At 36.9% G+C, this 22,861-nt stretch overlaps 1 protein-coding gene across 3 annotated transcripts in view; it reads left to right on the top strand.

The window, feature by feature from the left end:
* The window catches only part of kalrna (kalirin RhoGEF kinase a), a 215,467-nt gene that overhangs the window by 118,623 nt on the left and 73,983 nt on the right, over positions 1–22,861 (top strand). For 2 of the 3 annotated variants that reach the window (XM_088605585.1, XM_088605584.1), the window contains exons 16-33: positions 987–1,106; positions 2,775–2,993; positions 4,593–4,742; positions 5,710–5,824; positions 6,783–6,898; positions 7,163–7,285; positions 8,117–8,299; positions 10,492–10,610; positions 11,337–11,403; positions 11,593–11,702; positions 12,590–12,659; positions 13,200–13,289; positions 13,860–13,952; positions 14,702–14,813; positions 14,917–15,107; positions 16,630–16,731; positions 17,396–17,538; positions 18,750–18,852. In XM_088605585.1, the coding sequence (XP_088461711.1) occupies positions 987–1,106; positions 2,775–2,993; positions 4,593–4,742; positions 5,710–5,824; positions 6,783–6,898; positions 7,163–7,285; positions 8,117–8,299; positions 10,492–10,610; positions 11,337–11,403; positions 11,593–11,702; positions 12,590–12,659; positions 13,200–13,289; positions 13,860–13,952; positions 14,702–14,813; positions 14,917–15,107; positions 16,630–16,731; positions 17,396–17,538; positions 18,750–18,852 (2,226 nt within the window). The remainder of the gene's footprint in view (positions 1–986; positions 1,107–2,774; positions 2,994–4,592; positions 4,743–5,709; positions 5,825–6,782; positions 6,899–7,162; positions 7,286–8,116; positions 8,300–10,491; positions 10,611–11,336; positions 11,404–11,592; positions 11,703–12,589; positions 12,660–13,199; positions 13,290–13,859; positions 13,953–14,701; positions 14,814–14,916; positions 15,108–16,629; positions 16,732–17,395; positions 17,539–18,749; positions 18,853–22,861) is intronic. The other variant, XM_088605583.1, reaches the window with a different exon arrangement.

Raw genomic sequence — 22,861 nt, forward strand, 5'->3', positions numbered from 1 at the left:
TTAGGAAATAATATCAGATTTTTTCTGGTGGTGTTAGTGGTTTTGGAAGCACTCTGGACCAGAATTTCCAAGTCCACACCCCAGTATGGTGACAAGGAATAGAGTGTTGTAGTATTAGTGGTGACCTTCTATTATAATTCCAAGTTAATTTTAGAAACATTTTTTTAAAAAGGTATCTGTGTTATATTGCCATGTTGAAAATTAATATTTACCTTTATATCATTATGACCAGATTACTGTAACATCTTCCTAGGATATTTATTAAGATACTACAACAGGCTTAGATACTCTAAATCCAGATTCTGTGGCTCTTACACTAGTCAATATTACTCTGCCTCAACATGTAAACCCTGTTCTGTGTAAATTGCATTGGCTCCCAGCAATGCATTCATCTTCAGGTTACGTTAATACTTTATTGCATGTTCTTACAGTCCAACACTGAGGTCTGCTCATTTGCCTCTTTTTATTCTAAGATAAAGCTCAACATATTATGTAGTAGAGTCTTCTCGTGTGCAGCTCTGCAAATTGTGGAGCTCCTTGTATAAATCCTTTAGAGACCCTGTGATTCTCAACATCTTAAAAACTCACTAACAGGTATTTTTCCAGTGCTGTATTTTTACTGTTGGTTTTATATAGTCAGTTTATTGTGTGGTGCTTCAAATATTTTGAAAAACAAAAAAGTTCACTTATTTACAAAGACATTATTATTTTTGACAGCATATATTTAGACTCGTGTCTTCCTTTTATTTTGTTCTTTTTTTCAAATTTTCCCATCCGTTTTAATCAATATCGATGGCAACTGTTTATTACTATTGATCAAGCTTCCTGAACATTGTGCGCTGAAGCAAAGGAAGGGAATTTGCATCTTCAGTCTCCTACAGTATCTACCCCTCCGAATGTAATAATTTAATTGTGTGAACGTCTGTGAACAGTAAGACAATGGACTTTCCTTCTGACGTGTGCCTTGTCTTGTGCCTTGTGTCCAGGTGTTAGGCTGGATTCGGAATGGGGAATCCATGCTCAGTGCCAGTCTCGTCAATGCTAGCTCCCTGTCAGAGGCGGAGCAGCTCCAGAGAGAACATGAACAGTTCCAGCTGGCCATCGAGGTAATTACCGTAATAAGGCTAATTGTTTCAATACGCATTGCCATAACAAGCCTCTATATAAACATGGAACAATGCATTAATTGTTTTTTTGTGCTATTTTAATTTAATTTCTAAACCTGCTTTTTTAGATAAATAAGCATGTAAGCATGGGCGGGGGGAGGAATGTTTTGGAAAAAGAGAGACATGCCTGCAATCTCATGGATGCTGAGAGGGCTATTAAGTATAAATGTGTCTTCTCAAAGTCCTGAGCCCTGGGCAAATTCATAAAGCCAAACACTTCAAGTTAATCTCTGGAAAATGGACAGACAGTGTTTTTTTTGTGTGGGATTCATCATTTCTTTGGATTCAGTCTGAGTAATTAAAGAAGAGGCCTTCAGCTGACAAAGTTCCTGACCCTTTTGAGCTTCATAAAAACATGTTTTGAGAATGTAGAACCATATAATACAGTAACCTCTACTTCTCAAATATATAGTATTATAGTATATAATAATGCTTTTATCTAAAGCAAAAGAATACATTTTCACTTTTTCACAATTGTACTTAGATCTTCAATATAAATATTTAATATAAATCTCTATATCTTTAAATGTAATTAAGATCTTAAAGTCTCAGCTTGCTCTGATTTGATTTTAACTTGTATTGTTCAACACACATTTCCAGTAGATGTACACTGGAAGCAATTACAGTAATACAATGGAAGACATTAAATGAAAAGTATTAATCATTATCCCAAAATATTGTATGTAGTACATGTGTGTGCTGTCCTTAGCTTTAAATAGAAGGTTAGTGAGATATTTTTATAAGATTAGGGTAGTATAATTAAACTCATAGGAAGGCCAAAATTCTCTTTTTATTACATATTGGCAGTCTGTTTATTATCATTCTATACAGTATGTCTGACTAAACAGAGGAACTAAGGAGGGGAAATACTTACATATTTTGATATACCACTACCAAATTAGATAAACAGTGTTAAAGCGCTGGTGTTTTGCAAACAAATATACAATATGCATTAGACCACCAGAAAAAAAAGTAAATAGAAGTTGAATCCTGTACTGAGCGATATTTTTGGTTTAATGTTTTCAAAGAAGCACAGTACAGTTATGACTATTGTGACTGTTCTCATGTGAATTAATCAAGTGGTATCATAAGTTTTGCTACATAGTTTTGCTTAAAACCCCCATATTCCTGATTGTCAGTTTCCAATGTGTTTAATTTTAGCTGAATACTGGAAATAGTTTGAGCACAACTTGGCAGAGAATATACACTACAGTAGTTCCACTGACAGATCTGCATTATTAGAGGCTGAATAAACTTGTTAAAAGTATTCAGTGCCTCTTAAAAATAGATTTATTACCTCCTCTGCTCCACTGCTCAGTTCAACTACCAAACAAGCATGCAGCATTTTGACACTGAAAAATATGGATGTTGTCCAAGAAAAAATGATTTAGGTCTGGGAGACTATATTTAAAAAAAATCATGCTCAGTTTCAAAATTCTATATATATTTTTCTAATTTTAAATTATTTAATTTTTTTCACATGCTACATGACCTACAACAGGATTTAAATTTTGTTTAATTTCTCACATTTCCCATGCTCACACCTCACCTTCGTACCATGTGCCTGGCATTTCTGCACAACCGTCATGCCTCCACCCCCACACACAGTCCCTCTTTCACGCCACTTCTCTGCAGAAAACCCACCAGAGTGCCCTCCAGGTGCAGCAGAAAGCAGAGGTCATGCTTCAGGCTGGACATTATGACCCTGACGCGATCAGGGCTTGTGCAGAGAAGGTGGCACTGCACTGGCAACAGCTCATGCTCAAGATGGAGGACAGGCTCAAGCTGGTCAATGCCTCTGTTGCTTTCTACAAAACCTCAGAGCAGGTGAGTGGCACCGAGAGGGGGATATTTAGTTTATGATCTGGCAAAACTATTGTCTGAATGACAACTACTGTATATGGTATATCGGCTCTGAATATGAGACTAAAGGGATACTAGTTGACCCATCCAAATCTTTTGAGAGTTGGTACTGTAGTTTATTAACTGTGGATCTCATGCAGCTTTTTTAAAGGATTCCAGGGATCTCTGTATAACAAAGTCCTTCTTATTCCCAATCCAAACCATACTTTTAGAATGTCTGTTCTTACACTATGTGCACTTACATTTGGTCCACTTTTCTTTGCTTATGGACAATTAAGCTTTTGATTTAGGAATTCAGATTTTTAACAAAAAGAATCAAAATAATTTCAAATAAAATGTGAATTTGTGTAATGCTCATGCTGCACACTTTGGATTTGTTGCAGTAAGACTGTTGACGGGCTATTTAAGTTTCTTTCACTAAAAAATAGGTGCAGTAACTGCCTATCTGGATGTTTCTGAGAAGCATTCCAAGAAATAAAAGCTTTCTAAATGAGAAGCTTTTTTTAAGTCAAATTAGTGATTTATATAATACAAAACATGAAAGAAGTAAAAAAGCAAGACATTTCAAAACTAGAACATACTGTATGTTATGGCAATTAGTCAGTTTATTGTGTGGTGCTTCAAATATTTTGAAAAAAAAAAGTTCACCTATTTACAAAGACATTATTATTTTTGACAGCATATATTTAGACTCGAGTCTTCCTTTTATTTTGTTCTTTTTTCAAATTTTCCCATCCGTTTTAATCAATATCGATGGCAGCTGTTTATTACTATTGATCAAGCTTCCTGAACATTGTGCGCTGAAGCTAAGGAAGGGAATTTGCATCTTCAGTCTCCTACAGTATCTACCCCTTCGAAAGTAATAATTTAATTGTGTGAACGTCTGTGAACAGTAAGACAATGGACTTTCCTTCTGACGTGTGCCTTGTCTTGTGCCTTGTGTCCAGGTGTTAGGCTGGATTCGGAATGGGGAATCCATGCTCAGTGCCAGTCTCGTCAATGCTAGCTCCCTGTCAGAGGCGGAGCAGCTCCAGAGAAATAAAAGCTTTCTAAATCAGAAGCTTTTTTTAAGTCAAATTAGTGATTTATATAATACAAAACATGAAAAAAGTAAAAAGACATCTCAAAACTAGAACATATGTTATGGCAATTAAGTACTGTAGGCATACTGTGCCTTATTCATACAGTACCTAGAGTTCAAAGATTCAGCCACTAGGGGGTGTCACTTATGCACTTATGCTGTATGATCTCAACTGGGACATTTTTAGTCTTTGGATAACTAAAAAAGCTGTCAGATCTGTTGGTGTGCCTATGAATATTTTTATTCCGGACTGCATAGCATTTCCGAAGGTTTTTTTGAGCATCATTTTTTGAATGATGGGGTGCCCCCTAGTGTCTTAGTCTGGAAACACTGAAAAACACATGACATGAGTTTGGAGTACCTGGAAAAATACTTTATTCCGTTTTATAGGTACATTATAGGTACCTGCTACATGCTTCAAATGTAAATAAATGACATATTTTTGTCAGACTGTGTATTAAGTGTGTCCCTGATCCTGACAGGTGTGCAGTGTGCTGGAGAGTTTGGAGCAGGAATACCGGAGAGATGAAGACTGGTGTGGTGGCCATGACAAACTGGGAGCCAGTGCTGAGACAGACCATGTCATTCCTCTTATAAGCAAGCACTTGGAACAGAAAGAAGCTTTCTTAAAGGTGCTTCATGGATTAATTGATGAAGGGAAATGGATGTATGGTAGATTTTATCCATAATGTGTTTAATCACACTCAAGAGTTTTTTTTATATGTAAGAAACATAAGTATCTGTCTTTGGTTGAAAGGACAATCAAAATTTTGCATTGAACATGGGTTCTGTGCTACTGTACAATTGGTATAGAATAAGATACTCCCTCTGATCAAAGTCAGAAAAAATGCATAATGCACTGGAAAACATTTTTTATAGACACTTAAGAGAGACAGTTTGTTCTCTAATCACTGCAGGCAAGAAGGTAATGCAGCATAGATGCAATGTGTTCTCATTACAGTGTTTTATTTTAAGCACCCCTTCACAGCTATGTGGGCCATGGGAAAGTCCCTGATGGTTGCTGAATCCAGTGTTTGTGCTGCACAGTATAACCTTGCTGTTTGGCCACTAAACTACTGCCCCTCACTTCCATATTTATCATTGAAGCAGTAACATTGAGATACTGCAGTCTGTTGTGATCAAATACCCAAATTGTAAGACTGCAGCATACAAGCATGTGGCTATCATTATTGTGTGCGAATTGTTTACAAATATGTTGTTACAACAGTATTTATTTAGGAAAAATTGATATCAGTGTGTCACGTTCTGATTCTGATGTGTAATTAAAATCTCATAGTGATTTTACTTGTTACATTTCAAAAGCTTTTTGAAAGTTGTGAAAAATACTACAGTAGTTAGTTATTGTGACAAGTATATCTAAACAGTGTAAAAGGAATGTGGCCAATAGATATGTGTGCTGCCCAAGCTGGAAACCTAACTTGTGTTGTACTGGAATGTATTTAATTCACATAAAATGATTGTTCATGTGTTTATTTAAAGCCAGGAAGGATTAGGCACTCTTTAGGCCTGGTGTATCCATTACATTTGTAATGTATTCTCCTGGTGTGTATTAATAGATTGTAAAATTTTCTCTGGCAGGCATGTACATTAGCAAGAAGGAATGCAGAGGTATTTCTGAAGTATATCCACAGAAATAATGTCAGCATGCCCGGAGCAGCAAGTCATACCCGTGGGCCTGAGCAGCAAGTGAAAGGTAAGTATATGAGTATGACAATAAAAATGTTTCCCTTGCTTCTCTGTTATTGAATGTCAAGAACTCAGTTGCTGCACAGTCCTTTGATTATCTCCTGTGTTTACCAAGCATTGTTCATTACCTGCAACAGTTGAAACCTAGACTTATGTGAAATGATGATGCTCCATTTTTCATTTCTGTGTTTAGTGCTGTGACTCTACAGTTCACATTGTAGAGCGGAGTGGTGGCTCTGTGGCTAAGGATCTGTGCCTGTGGCTGGAATGTTACCGGTTCAAATCCCACAACCGGCAGAGCAATCCTACTCCATTGGGCCCCTGAGCAAGGCCCTTTAATCCCCAACTGCTCCAGGGGCGCTGTACCCTGCGCTCTGACCTCAAGCTTCTCTCCGTGTCTGTGTCTCATGGAGAGCAAGCTGGGGTATGCGAAAAGATGAATTCCTAATGCAAGAAATTGTATAGGGCTTATAAAGTGATGTTGTTATGCTGTTGTTATTACCTGCTATTTAAAGAGTCCAGGGAACCACAGCCATACAGTGGTCAGACCCCTGCTGAGTATGTGTGAGCTATACTTTCCTGATCCCAGCAGGAGCCCATGTCTTCTATAGTCACAATCATAAAGATGCTTTGCCAGGAATAAACTCCAGTTCTGTAGACCAGGGTTACTGACTTTATCCTCCCAAAGTACTGTATAGGAGTGTTGATGTCAACAAACAGGCAAAGGACTCAACCACAAATCATTGACTCCAAGCACATCTTCTTTGTGCTCATCCCAAAGTGTCTGTTTATCTGCATCTAGTCTCTGGCTCCATGTCTTTATTCTTTATGGTTGTCAGAGCTTCTTATTTAATCAAATCCTTTTTTTCTGTGAATGCATTTCATGCCTTTTTGGTCATTTTCAGCCTTGTGTATTTTTTGGGGTAAATGAAAGTATAGACTTAATTTTCATTCTGGCTTTCCAGCTATTCTGAATGAGCTGCTACAGAGAGAAAACAGGGTATTGCACTTCTGGACGATGAAGAAACGAAGACTAGACCAGTGCCAGCAGTATGTCGTTTTTGAACGGAGTGCCAAACAGGTATTGCCGCTGGTGTCAAGCTAATTAGGGATTGCATCCTTATGAAAATTTAATATGGAATGTGATCGCCATAGATTACTACATGTACCGAGGGAGTTTTTTTATGATGAAATGCAAAATTTCCATATATAAAAGGCTCCAACTTCTATCCCTGTATTATGTATTATTGAGCAGTAAAATAATTAGGCCCCCTGAGCACATAGTCATGAAGGGAACCTGTATCGATGTGAGACTCTGGACATTTTGTTTTGACTTTTGCAACAGGCCTTAGACTGGATTCAGGAAACCGGCGAATATTACCTCTCCACTCATACTTCCCCTGGGGAAACTTGTGAAAAAACTCAGGAACTCTTAAAAGAATATGGAGAATTTAGAATATCTGCCAAGGTAAGAAATCTAAAATAGTATTATTTGGGTTCTTCCACACTGTTGGATTTACTGTCTTCAAAATGCCTATAGGTTTTCAAGTACATTTTAATTTTAAATTATTCACTGACATTATTGGGATTTAAATATGCACATACAATTGATTTCTATTTAGATCAATGTAGTATTGTTCAAAAACAGAAAAAAAACTGTTCCTAGAATGAAAAAGAGAGAAGGTAGATCTGAAATAACAGTGGTAAACCCTAATAAAATACCTACTTTTTCTGAATTCCCTTATTATTGAAACATGAAACGTACAGTAGTTCCTGCATATGTGTGACTTGGGAAGAGTTTGAGAAGTAGAAATGTTTGCCATGCAGGTTATTTCTGAAATTATATATACATCACCTTAGTGGTATTCTTTCAGCATCAACTGATGTTAGTGGTGATTCAGTGCATATTGGTGTCAGCACATGCTTATGATATTAGGACAGAGATTCAAGGTACTGTTTAAGTACCCTACTGTACTTTGCGTTTTCCCTGAAATCATATGGTTTGTATTAGAAATAGATTAAAAGAGATTCTGAACCTTATCCTAGAGGTGTATTATTTAATACTGCGGTATAATGAAAGTATGAAGTCCTCTTTGATGGTGCAGGTAAAACACAATTATTTTTTGCTGGAAACAGTTTTTACATGCCTGTCATTGTTTGAGCAGCTTCACTTTTATTATTTAGTAGATCACTCATTTTCAAGTAACATATATCATAGGTCTGCCTTGATTTTTCCTTTCAAATTTCAAGGTTTGCGATAGAGAGGTTTAATGTGAGTACTGTATGTTTGGTGCTTTAGCAAATCCAGGAGAAGGTGAAGCTGCTCATTCAGCTGGCCGACAGCTTTGTAGAGAAAGGTCACGTTCATGTTAACGAACTGAAGAAGTGGGTTACCACTGTTGACAAGCGCTACCGTGACTTTTCACTACGAATGGGGAAATATCGGTCCTCCCTGGAAAAAGCGCTTGGCATCAGTTCAGAGGTAAGTGTATTCTGTCTTCAGCCACTCTTTCAGTTCAGAATCTTTTTTTTCCCCTTACATTCAATTTGGCTGGAATCAACTGGATTGAGGTCTGAATCCAGAATGTGCCAGTAGTCATGCAATATAGATGCCTTCTGCATATGAGAGCTGTTCTGTTTTAGTTCCTCTTACATAACAGCTTGAAAACAGGTACCTCTTACTGCTGAACAGCCAACAGGATATACAGTAAAAATAACTGTCCGAGAATATGGAGCCATATCAATTTAATTTGTCTAAGATGTTTTGCAATTGAAGTTTGACTCCTAATTTACTGTGGAATATTTCTCAGTGTGATCAGGATAAAATCTGTATATTCTGTGGTGCATGAACCTCACTTTTCTTACTTGACAACTGCAAAATATACAGTACCAGAAGAAAATAAGGCAAGTTTCACAACACGTAAACCGTAAAGCAAGAACCATTACTATTAGGTGATGTGGGAGCATCACCTAATAACAATGATTTTCTTGTTAAGCATTATCTTTAAAGCACTCAAAAGGCATGCATTTCTTACTTAAACATCTAAATCACATGTGGGCAAGAGCTGCACTAATAATAAAGCTAACGAGCCATGTGCTTTATCAAAGCCTTGGGTAAAACTGTATGCTAACCCTATTAAAAGATAACATGGCAGGCTAATGTAAAAGTCGAATAACTTACAGTGAATCAAGGAGATGTCAATATAAAAGCAATGTAAATTACTGCGGCCTCATAGGAAACCACAGGAAGTGGAGTAAATCAGTGATGTAAGCATGGAGAAACTGGAAAAACAGCTAAATCAGCATGGGAAGCTTTCATTTGGAAAGACAAGCGTTCTTCATTCTAAAGGTGTAACCTGTCATGAAAATGGTTCTCAAAATTAATAGGAGTGGTGTTGTGTGTTTTATTAATACGAGGCTCAGTTAGTCTGAGCACACTGCAGACTACATCAGGGTCTAGGGTTGAGTCCCTGTTCAGGCCTAAGAGGGGAACTGGGAACGCTATCTCATTAGCTACTCAGGTGTAGAGTGGGACTAATACTTATTTTCTCAGTTACCAGTAATGTTTATGGGACTAGACATTGACTGATATGTCAGTGTTTTATAAGGATTCCTGGTTCTAATTTAGTTATTGAAATTTGGTGCTGAACAATCAGACAGCATTCATTTTCTGCCTGGGGATCATTAATCTGCAAGACTGCTTTTGAACAGAATTTCTTATTTACAGGATTGGAAGGGATGAGACCACTGACAGAACTGACAGAACAGGAACTGATAATTGCTCGCCCCATTTGAACTGAGCTTTTCTGTGGTGTTCTGATTCATTCCTGCCTCCCTCTTACAATTGGGGACAGTTGTAGAGGTCATTCCAAACAACAACTTGTTAAACAAACATGGATTCTTGATTCAATATGTAGGAACCTTTCTGTTCAAATTTGAGGTTATTATTTATACAGCTAATTTACAACACCAAAGGAGAGAAAAACATCAAGAACATTAAAATATAATCTATTTCAAAGATGAGGTATACAGTAGATAAGATTTATCCTAGATATGGAACTCAATTTATACAGTATGCGTAACGCAAGCAGATGAATTGGGATGAAGATATTTTGATCCTCTTAATTTCCCAACTAAAATAACAAAGATAAAAAGATACTTTGACTTTCCCCTTGAAAAACTCCTTTACAATGTGGCCTACATTGACTTTGGTTGAGATTGGTAAGGACAGGAATAGACGCAACCTTCCCTGTAGCAAATGTGTCAATATACACAGTCAGCAGGGAGAGTTTGGCTTTTTTTTCCTTCTATTCAAAGGCTAACAGTGACCTCATTAAAGAGCAGAACGACTCCCTGTCATGGTTCAAGACACTAAATTGTTGCCCTGCTTTGGGCTAAGCAGAGACTGAAGCCCACATAAGAGAGCTGAGTCGAACAAAAGAAAAAGTAATAAAAATTGGAGGGGAGGTCAGTACTGAATTGTGCAATGAAAACTGTATCTTTTCTCTTAAAATTTATTTCACCCATATTTAATATGGGGATTCTTCTATTGCTTCAAAGAGAAGAAAAAAAATCTTATTTGATTTCATTTTCCTCAGTTATTATCTATGACCCTGGTGTCTTGGGGATATTATTCTGGGGGAACTGAAGAGGCTCTATCTGTTTTATTGTTAGGATAATAAAGACTTAGAGCTGGATATCATCCCAGCCAGTCTCACTGACCCTGAGGTTAAACTTCGGGATGCAAACCATGAGGTCAATGAGGAGAAGAGAAAATCAGCCAGAAAGAAAGAGTAAGTAGGGTAATTTCTTACACAAAAACCTAAAGACACAGTATGGGTGTACAGAATGAATATATTTTGCCATGTGTTTCCCATTGCCAGTCCTAGTGGACCACTGATCAGCCCAGATTTTTATTACAACTGAATGTTTATAGAAAAATCAGAATGCTTTCTATTGTACACTGGGAAGTCGTGTCCTCATTTACTTTACAGCTAGGACATCTTGAAGGGTTTTGAATGTAGCATAAACCAGCAGAAATCTTTCTATAAATGATTAGGTTACATAGTAACAGTTAGTTGTTTACCAGGACTGCAGTTGGTAGCATTGATCTAGTATTATCTGGTGCTGTCACATCAGAGACGCAAGAACAAAAGACTCTCAGACTAAGTATGGCCAGAATCTGTTTTGTGCCTTCATTTAAACAGAACTTAGCGTTATGTCAGTATTGTTTCTGCTTTTGTAATACTTGTTTTTCACTTTGTTGTATTTAGCTTGAACATGTAGCCTGATTTATTATGTACTGTATTAAATATACCTTTCTTCCACAAATACTTTCTGAGTATATTCTGTTTATGGCTTTCTGTGTGGTCTACTGTGATCATGATTTTTAGGAGTAGAACATCAGGAGTTGAACTTCAGCTATTGTACAAGTGTAGTTTTCCAATGAAGAATATCTGAAGTGAACCCCTTTTCGGAGAATACATAAATTAAAACCTTTCTTTTTTCTCCCCAAATAGATTTATAATGGCTGAACTCCTACAGACCGAAAAAGCATATGTCAGGGATTTGCATGAATGTTTAGAGGTAAGTAAATTCTTAAATCTTGAATTCTTGTTTGGAAATTTAAGTGCTAGCACCGACGACAACATAAAAAACTTGTTGAAGTAAATTAAGTGAATGATGTAAATAATTCATAAATAAAGAGGTATATAATAAAATGTACATTGAGCTCTGAGGATGTTTTAAATTCCATACCTTTTTTTCTTTGCCTAGACCTACCTTTGGGAAATGACAAGTGGGGTGGAAGAAATCCCTCCAGGAATAATTAATAAGGAACATGTCATCTTCGGCAATATTCAGGAGATATATGATTTCCATAACAAGTATGTGAAATCTATACTGCAAAAGTTACTTATATTTAGTAATAGAAAATTCCTTGCATTTACAGGTATATAGTGCTTCTCAGCCATAGGATTTACACATAGACTCAATACCTTATAGATCAGGTGGAGAACAGAGAAATTACTTCATTCATTGAAATTAAGACAGCCCTGATTGTGTGAAGCCAAAGTGGAAATAAGTCAGGACACTAGGTTGACACTATGAACAGTGCTAAGAGATACTTAATTACTAAGCAGTCAGGACCTTGGTTTTACTGTACGTCTCATCCAAAAAATGACATTTCCTGTAGCACAATATCTCTAGTCTCCACACTGGTCATTGATTTGGAAATTCTAGAAGAGTTTCTCCTACATCACTTATAGCATACACCTGATTTTCCTTTGAGATCTCCTGCCCCAGCACTAAATACGGCCCAGTGTTGCTTAATTTCTGAGATCTGCCAGATTAGGTTACAGGGTAGCTTTGCTGCTTGAGCATCTTTCTTGGTACATTAATTAGTTTGGTTCAGACTATTTTTTTTCCTCTAGAAAGATCAAATTCACGTTTTCAAACAAAGCTTTAGAATTTGCAAGAAATATGGGGTGAATTATTTTGTTTATCTCAAACAAATGTCACCTTGATATGTATTAATTTATTTGCTTAGATAAATTAAAATTAGGTCCACAGTGATCCTCAAGATCCACATTGATCTAAATGAAGGGAAGATGGCTCTGTGTGCAAGAAAGATGCTACCTGTGCTTGCTATTTTAGGTAATTAATATTTCTGCACAAAGTAAGTCCCGACATTCAACATACAACAAGGTTTGTATATTTGTATCCATATTATTTAGGTGATTGTAAGACTGTTTATTGATCTATTTTATTACAGCATTTTTCTTAAAGAACTGGAGAAATATGAGCAGTTACCTGAAGATGTAGGCCATTGCTTTGTCACATGGGTAAATATACATTTTCTGTATTGTCTGCAACATTTGAAAGTTACTTCATATTCAAAAGCTAGTGGCAATATTTCATGCATTGGCAAAATCAGAATGCTGAGTGGTTTGTGACTGCAGTCTCTTAACTTATTCCACAATGCATCTTTATCCTGTCAAACGTCTTTCCTCATAAGGCTCCCTGCTTAATCCGATGCATGTCTGCAGCACTTTATATAATTGCTAACAGCCAAGTGCTGCCCTCTAAATAAGGCTCTTGCAAGAGGTGTGGACAGCAGTTGCAGCATAGAGAATTCTTCTGGAGGCTATGTGAAGCTTCAAAGGAGTTTATTCATAAGGGAAGGGAAAACAGAATGGATGAAATAAAGATAACATAAAAAACTGGCTGGAATAATTCAATGGAATATCTGTTAAATGTGGAATTTTCTTTGTAATAATAATAATAATAATAATAATAATAATAATAATAATAATAATAATTGCTGTACTTCTGTTTTTCTTTAATTATCCGGTCAACAAATCAAACATGTTTTTTTCTTCCAGGCTGACAAATTCCATATGTATGTCACATACTGCAAAAATAAGCCAGATTCTAGTCAGCTCATTTTGGAACATGCTTGCAGCTTTTTTGATGTGAGTAATTTTTCATTTCAATTTGCTGTATTTTAACTTTTAAAAAAGAAAGAAAGCAAAAAAATAGAGCAGAGAAAGGACAGTACCGGAAGTAGAGGTTCCCCGTTTGAGTACATTATTCTCCTATATTGTTTAGAGGGAAATATTATTTATAGGTGTATATAATGTTTTAAAAACAGATTAAAATAAATCAAATGAAATGCATCAGAACAGAGAGAAATATCAGTTCTTTCAAATATCCTGCAGATGGCACATTAGAGCCGTCGTTGTCCAATTCAATGGCACCAGTAAATGACCAGATACAGTGTAAGTATAAATGGTGGCAACATTTTGGTGACTGTACTCAAATAAAATTGCATCAGATAGAAAAACTGTGATTCTTCCATAATAGTTTTAATAGTGGTGTGATTTGGTTCTTCTGTCTATCCTACAACTATTTGTAGTTGTTTGTTTCTTGAACTAATGAACACTTGAGTATAAAATGCTGTTTCAATCACAATGGAATCTGGAATGCATAAAGAATTAATAAAATATGTGAATAAACTACTTTTTCTTTTCCATTTTTAACAGGAAATCCAGCAAAGACATGGCCTGGCAAATTCCATTTCATCTTACCTAATCAAACCAGTACAGAGAATCACAAAATACCAGCTTCTTTTGAAGGTACAGTAAAATACTGTAGCTTAGAATATTCTCCATTCGTAAAGAACACTAATTAGTCAAACTCCCCCTGGAATCTCTAAAACATCAAAGTACACGACTCCCTCTCATTCTCTGTTTCCTGTGTATTGGTATGTTTATAAAGATGGTTTAATTTTAGAATGTCAACTTGCAACACTCGCTAATAAGTCCCCATTAGCACTTCATTTTGCTCAAAGGACAGGCCCTGTTGTAGGCATGCTGCACAATTAGTGTTTTGATCTCGTGCTTTTTTTCTTAATTGAAATGTGAACATCATAGCGCTTTAAAATGCAAATCTCTAGATTCCTACAGTTTGTTTTTAAAATGGAATTCAAATTTCAATGAAAGGGTTTAGATTTATTGTTCCCTGTATGTTTAAATAAAAAAATGAACATAATGTAATGTGGAACAATGCAGAAAAAATTCAACAAATCATGTTTTATGATAATGATAGTAGCATAGAAATCATAAGGGGAGAATGTACTCTTGACTGATTTGTGTGTCCATGGAAGTGTGAACTATTTGCATTTTGATGCTTTTTTGAGACACCAGGGAAATACTGTACACATTTTCATTGAGTGATATTTTTTTAAATTAAGGAAATTAATTCAGATGCCTTCTTGAGAACTGCCTACAATTAGTTGAAGCGGCGTGGAAGTGGTAAATGCTTAATAAAAAGTGAAAACCAGTTTACTCCTCCACTAATCAAGAAAGCTGCTTTATTGGAACAGGAACTTCTGACTTGTTGTGAAGAGGGGAAAGGCGAAATTAAAGATGGCCTGGAAGTCATGCTGAGCGTCCCTAAGAGAGCCAATGATGCCATGCACGTCAGCATGTTAGAAGGTATGTCCCAAGGATGTATTGTGAAGAAATAAAGTCAAAAAGAAACACAGGCACTGTGGCACGGGTGGACCAGGCTTTTGAAAGGATCTGTTTAATCTCCCAGGCTTTGATGAAAATCTTGACGTCCAGGGTGAGCTCATCCTCCAGGACTCCTTCCAGGTGTGGGACCCCAAGTCTCTCATTCGGAAGGGAAGGGACCGCCACTTGTTCCTCTTTGAAATATCTCTGGTGTTCAGCAAAGAAATAAAAGACTCCTCAGGACGCACTAAATATGTCTTTAAGAATAAGTTGCTGGTAAGTATGATATTTTCTGTCCTTTTTTTTCAAAACAGCTTCCATTTTTTGAAGATACCACCTTAAAAAAAGAATTAAAGGAAGGGAAATACTCTAATTCTAGAGTTAAAAATTCTTCACAGCACTTATCTCGAGCATCACAACGCTTTAAAATTTGTTGCACACCTTTACAAGACCAGTGGGATCTGTGACTTTTTTTAAGGCAAGAGTTTGTTTAATTATTCCAGAATCAAACCTCTGTTGTTTTTCTAAAAAGAATCTGTTGACAACAAGCATTATTTACATTTTCATGCTTTTCTGAGACACCAGGGAAGTACTGGTAAATAAGTAATCAGCATCAAGTCAATATCTTAGATCACTTTCAGTACTGGATTTAATAACCAGAGTGTTGTGAACTTGGGAGAAAATGTGCAAACAGCATGGTGGCATGGCTGTTCTTGGGTTCTGGGTTTGATTCTGGAGTTGGGAATCCTGTGTGTGGAGTTTACATGTTCCCTGAGTATTCACATGGTTTTTTGCATGTTTCATTTTTCATAGACATGTCGGTTAAGTTAATTGGTGTTTCTACTGTAAACTGCCCCTGTGTGTGCCGTGCAAAGGACTGGTGTCCTGTCTAGGGTGTTGATCTGGCTTGCACCTTGTGCTTCAGGGATAGTCTTGGGATTATCAGTACCCTCACAAGAGGTGGCTTATTAATGCTTGCCAGTTAAGACTGATTATGGCACCTTCTGGTGGGATTATGAAGGATACACAGCAGTAAACATGATGAGTGATTACTATGCAAAGTCTCTGTTCCTTTATTGCTTTGAGCATTCTTGCTACAGATGCTCACAAACCCCAACTTTTACCCGTCTCCAACAGTTGTGTGGTAAAATTATAAAACGATAGTACAGGCCTAGCTTATTTGTTCTATAGAATGAGATGTGACTCTAGGGAATTAGAGATAGATGAAACTGCTCAATGCAGGAGACACAGCATAGTGTAAGCAATATACCACAAAGGGTATACTAATTTAATAATAAATGTCTAGAGCTGTTCTTAGGTCAGAAATTATAATATTAACTAGAATCTAGCAAACACAGCGGCAACACAGGCAAACAGGTGGTGAATATTTAACGCCTGAACAGATGGAGGAGTTTCAGCCCCTAATCAGAACTCCCATTCATAATGTATTGGTGACGAAGGTATACATACTTTCATGTGTGAAGCCAGCTGTTGCATTGACAGTGCTTCAGTGATTAAAATGTTGGTGAATAAAAGATGCAAAATAAAATGTGAAATTAAACACAATAGTTTTGTGCTGCATTGTGGTGATTTGCAAGACCGAGATGAAAGAACAGCCTAATATAAACACTGTAATGCCATCCAGACATGCAGCTGATTTCTTTTTAGCTGTCTGTTTGTAATTGGATTGCAGATGAAGGAATCTGCCTTTAAATGTGTAGGTTCTGCGCAGATTAAGGGTTGCAAATTTTGCCCAGTTTTCCAGTAAGTCAATAAAAGTGTTTCTCTGCACCGTTAGACATCCGAGTTGGGAGTGACGGAGCACATTGAAGGGGACCCCTGTAAATTTGCTCTGTGGGCCGGAAGGACCCCTTCATCTGACAACAAGACAGTACTCAAGGTATGTTCCTGGGATGCACCACAAAGTACAGTATCAGTTTTGTAGTACGAACTACAAAAGGCTGATTTGCTTACCATAACATGAGCCTCATGTGTGAATTTTCTTTAGTTTTTAAGATTGTATTTGGTACAAAGGCCTTTCTCCTTCATCCCAATGAAAGTCACATTAGTGTCTGTAGGAAAACTGTGTACTGTATACTGCAGTGTAAATTCTTCTTAGCTCACATATATCACAGCTGTACATCTTCTCAGTCGGTCTTTAAGACCAGAATCCAGAACTGGAATAGGAAAGAAAACTAAAAACCTCTCTTATTTTACCACATGGGTTATATCTAGAATGAGAATGTTTCATTGCAAGAATTGTTGTAATTCACACATCTGCCATGCCTAATGTCTACAATAAATATTACATGGTGTTAGACTATTGCACTATTTTGTAATAATGTAGGATCTTTTGAGACTCATAGTTTCATGCTGTGTCTAAGTATCTACTGTATATCCATCTACATGTTCATTGTATTTTTAAGTGGAAGACCAGGCAGTGCCATTGTCCCTGATTTTTCATTGAGCATTGTTAATCCAATAATTAGAGCATTTTAGTCATAGTGGACTGTTTTGCACTGTTGGTTATTTATCTAGTTGTTTGTGTGTGTGCTAAACTTCAGGCTTCAAGTATTGAAGTAAAACAGGAATGGATCAAAAACATCCGGGAAGTAATTCAGGAGAGAATCATCCACCTCAAGGGTGCTCTGAAGGAGCCCATTCACATGCCTAAGACACCTGCCAAACAGCGTAACAACAGTAAAAGGTGAGCCTCTCATTCTGCATTTGTTTCGTTATGCAAGCGAAAACATTACTATGTTGCTTCACTGTCAGAAATAACATAATATAAAACTGGAAATAAAATAATGAAACATTGCCATGCACCCAACATCCAGTTATGTCGAGGTCTGATTTGGTGCTGTTTTGGCTGCTTTATATGGACTGAAGAAGGACCTCTGTTCCTGCTCATCAGTTGACCCAATCAACCTGTTTTTGGCAAATTATGAATCTGAGAACCCGGAGATAACCCACATGACTATGACAGGAACATGTACACTCCTCACAGAAGGCAGCCTTGGCTAGGGTTCTTACCAGACACTAGAGCTATGAGGCAGCCGTGCTTAATGCCACCTCATCATTCCTTCTGGCATATTTACAATGTATCTTGAATTTTATATACCAGATTTCCTGTATATTACAATCATATGAAAGAATATCTGCATTTTGCTTAGTGTTTAAAAACAGTGCAGATGCTGGAAAATCAATCATAAATAAAAGTCCAGATATGCTACATATTATATTTAAAGAAAAGCAGCACCCCACCATAATGATTGCTGTATATCAAAGATGCAGAGCATGAGCAAAAAAGCTGGTTGCTCACTGAAGGGTAATTGAAAGCAGCAGACAGTTTGGCAGACTGAACCTGATGTACAGTGTGCTTAAGTGTTTATTTAACCCATTTTGACATTCATATCATTATTCACCATTGAGGTAAATTGTTGTGCTCAGTGTTATAAATAACTGAGTGAAAATAAACACAAAACCAAGAAGCAATATGCAAATCAGTCCCAGTAGCAGAGGCTACCGATGATACTGAGAAAACTGACATTTTAAGTGCCCATCTGTCCAAAATCCGTATTATAAGAAAATCAGGAAATGCAAATTTATAAGAGCACTGTTTAAAGATACAGTATATAAGAATTATTTCCCTTATTGAGAACATAAGCAAGATTACAAATGAAGGGAGTCCATTCAATCTAACTAGCTGGTTTGGTTCTCCCTAACCATGTTGTAAAGTTTTGGCTGCCCTCCTGATGAGCCGTCCTTACAGCATAAAAAACATGTTTAATTGAATGTTACTACAAACCGCTTTGCCACTTTATGATTAGTACGTATTTTAAAATCATGTTTTGAATGATCTGCACGTGGGTGGTATTTTTTTGTCCTCCTTTCTAACCCAGTGTTTTATCTTTGCAGGGACACTGGAGAGGATGCTGACAGCCAGGGAGATGGGAGTAGTCAGCCTGACACCATTTCTATAGCATCAAGAACATCCCAGAACACTGTGGACAGTGACAAGGTAGGGCATGGGTTTAATTAAAACCTTATCTGCGTGTCAGACAGGGACTGGAAAATCTTATCTTAGTCAGTCACCTGTAGCATCTTCTGGATGACATTTGCTATGTTCTATTTTAGCCTTTTCTGATTGAGTTGTTACTTAAGTAATGCTGTTTGTTGCTGGAGGTTTTTAAGTTACAACCTGCTGTCCTTCACATTTTACTTTAAAAAAAAATCTTCAAAAACTTAGTCAAAAGACAAAATTTAATAAGCTTTTAAGATATGTTTGTTGACTTACCTAATTTGATTTTTCATTACTGTTATGCTGGACGGTAAAGGATGATCATGCTTATTTTGTTTGAATGTGATGCTGTAAAATCAATGGTATTGACAGTATAACAAAAATCTGAGTTTTACCTTCATTCTTATTCAATAACTTTAATCTATTCATTAAAATTCCAGCCTGACCTAATTCACATGACTTTTTTCCTTCTGTAGTCTGTGGTGCTATTTATACCTAGGTTTTGAGAGCCCCGCCTCTATTTTGTCACATGACCTCTGAGTGACAAGTAAAATTCACTAGGGGTTTCCTATGCCTACCCTTTGTTTAAAGCAGGGACTAACTTTGATGCAGGTAAGGTGAGCATGTGGGTTTTATCAGGTCGGCTTCATATTGTCATAGTTATAATTTATACTTAAAGAAAAGGAGGCTCTTCTACTGTAATTTTGAAATAGATTAATCAAGGGTCTTTTTTAATCAGTAAACTTCATTTAACAGAAGTAAACAGCTCTGATTGACATACTAGGTGTTGATGAACTCTACATTTTGTACATCTAGTGTTTAGTGTTTAGAGAAAACTCCCTGGATTTCTTGTTTTTCTGTCTGCTTCTGTCCTCTACCCAATCTCTGCAATGATTTATTCTCCACAAGAGACTCCTAGTTAGACAGGCGGCCTGGTCCAGCTGCATCTTGTGGTTGCCAAGTGTACTTTTGGCCTGGCATCTAGTCAGACAACTACAGCACGGCTTGAAGTCCACATTTATTCTCTGTCCTGAATGTAGGTTCCAGTTGTACAGATGGCTGTAGCATGGTGACGTGGATTTGCCTTTCAGGCATGTCAGTGCAGACACTCAGATACTGTTCTGTCCTGGAAATTGTTTTTCTGTTTAGACAGCATATTAAAACACATGCTTAGAGAACGTGACAGGACTGAGTTAAACATACTGTATGATAAATGTGCTTGTTTCGGGAGAGCTAGAAAGTTCACAGAAGTGTAACACTTGCAAGGAAGACTTGGCAGAACTTTCATTGTTTGCTTATTTTTTCTGTTTTACTCAAGAACAGATAAAACAAGTTCATATAACTTTGGACTCCCAGCTGTTCTTCATCTCAGGAGTTTATAGCTTACTAGAACATTAGCGTATCAAACTTTTTATACAGCCAAGAGTATTGTTGTTTCAAACTAAATAGGGCAGAATAGTTACAGTTATATTTTTATTTTCCCCATGTCAAAGATTTTAGTCAGCAATTCCCAATGGGTCTCAATTATGCCATCTTAAAGGACTGTTTATAGTTAAACAGACAAAGTTAGTCTTAACAAAATTAGTCTTAATCAGTTCAATCAGTTTTTTATCATGTTTTTTGAGTTTTTACTCTTACTGAACCCAGTACTGGACAGATGCTTATCCATTAAATGGAGGCCATTGTTGTCAGAAATCCCATTACACATGTGTTTTCTCTAGAGTATTTTCTCTAAATTTGACAGCATTCTATTAGTTCTTTTAAAAGCATTATTCAAATGGAAGTTGACATTTTAAAGCTTGAAGTTACTTTGAATATGTTTCCATATCAATATTCTAATTATTTGTGCATATGGGTTAGTCTATAGCTTCCCCAACACCTCTTTAATCTTTTGTTAATTCAGAGCAAAAAGAAAGCTCAGAGGCAAGTGATAAAAAGTGATAAACTAGATAAAAAAGCAAAATGTGCAAATGTTTAATCTGTGACTTAGCAGCTTCACCTTGATTTTTTTCATATACGGTAGCTGTTGATTGTATTCAATCAAATAAATACAAATGAAACTATATTGCCGTGTATTGTCATTAGTCATTACCATTATTTTTGTATCTCAGCAGGCAAGGCAAATTGTATAAAGCACACACTGAAATACCAGATTTTAAAAAACACTTTGGACTCCAGTCATTCAAATTGAGGGTCAATAGTACAGTATTTCCTTATGCTTCTGTATTGTGAAACAGGTGAAATTGATAGTAGGTAATGTGTAATGTGCTACAGTATGTTTACCACTGTTACACAGCTGAGCTCTAAAGCACCATTCTACAACATTGTGCAAGCACTAGCAGTACATAACCTATTGGAAGAAAAGGAAATACTGCTGCCCCTTCCTGACTGTGCAAAGATTAAATACAACCGTGGTGACTGGCAAAACCTACTAGCTTCGCTAATGCCCGGGTTCTAAGGAACTTCTATCATAACCAGAAATAAAGATCTAAATAAATATTAAATAAATAGTAGCCTGCCCAATGCAAGCAGGTCCAAAATTGTTTGTCGGTGATCGAGCAATCACTGAGTGAGTGTGGGTGTTACTTCTACTTCCTCACTATAGCTGAGCGAAACATTTCACGAGCACAAGCGGTTACTGCTGTGGATCCAGAAAGTGAATCATCATTTGTTCCAGAAAGCCTTCCCAATTGTCTTCATTAATATCCTATTTACCCACCAGACACTGAGTTGGCTGTTCCACACCAGCATAGGCTGACTCAGTCACTCAGCCACTCCTCCCTTTTTTTTGGAGATGGGGACATTCTTTTTTTCCTCCTCCAGTTAGCCACTACTTATTACCCACCCAGACGCACACAGCTTTGCTTTCCAACTTCCCCCTCCTTTGTCTCCGCAATTTAGTGGAAACTGCAGATGTTTTCTTATTCTTATTTTTATTCTTCTTTTATTTCAGAACATATTTGAATGTTCTTGCCACAATTGCAGTTGCTTCAAATCTTGGCCCCACAGTTGAAAATGTACTACAGATAACTAACTCCAAGGAGAAAGGAGTTCAAGAAATCTCGATTTACATGACACCACCTATTGAGTGGAAGATTTAGGTTTCCACTGTAGTCTGATCTCACCTCCCACCTGTGAAGTCGCTGGCCTATAATAAACATTACGTGTGTTACTGTACGTGTGTGTATTCTACATTTTCGAAGTCTGCTCAGAAAGCTTAGAGTTAGAAACACTGAAAACATTAAATTATGACCATTTGACAAAATAAGCCTTAGTTTAATTTATTCACATGACATAGTGTATTGCACCAAACAACCTGTACAGTATCAAAAGTAGAAGTATGCAACGTGCTTAACATACAGGCATATAGAAGACTCAGAGTGTATGGATTATATGTGCCCGTTTATATACTGTATAATAAAATGCACATAGACCCAGATAGGTGTAATCCTGCTCTGAAGAGAAATTGTAGAGTTCAACCTACTGGTATTTTTAACAGGTGTTAGTCATTCTTTGGGGGGGGGTTTCAAAAACAAAATGTTTCTGTCTAAAAGAAGTTGCAGTTACAGTTCCTGTATTTGTAGATGTGCAGTATAGTACGCTAAAATAAAAACAGTATATTGACAGACTGATAAATAACCAGAATGCAAATATTGGGAACAAAATATGAAAGTTCTTAAGGCAGTTTAGGAACAGAGGCTCATGGCTTCAGCGTAATGTAGATCATAAGGCTCTGCATTTCTAGGGTCTTATGAGCTTGAGTACTTATAAAGAGTTAGGTTTTTTTTCCCCTGTAGACAAAGTTAACATTGACATATGCATGCTAGACCACCCAACTTATGGGATCTCATGCTAGTTTTGAGTTCAATAAACCAGGTTTTGTTCCATTTGCAAAATGATCTGATGATCTGGTTCATAAAAGGAATTAAATCAAATTTATTACAGCCTACTCTCGAGAGCTTGTCATTAAGCCCGTGTGCCTCCAGCCAAAGTTGTATTCTGCTCTTGT

The sequence above is a fragment of the Lepisosteus platostomus genome, chromosome 14 (assembly GCF_059453375.1).
Source record: "Lepisosteus platostomus isolate fLepPlt1 chromosome 14, fLepPlt1.hap1, whole genome shotgun sequence".
Lineage (NCBI taxonomy): Eukaryota > Metazoa > Chordata > Actinopteri > Semionotiformes > Lepisosteidae > Lepisosteus > Lepisosteus platostomus.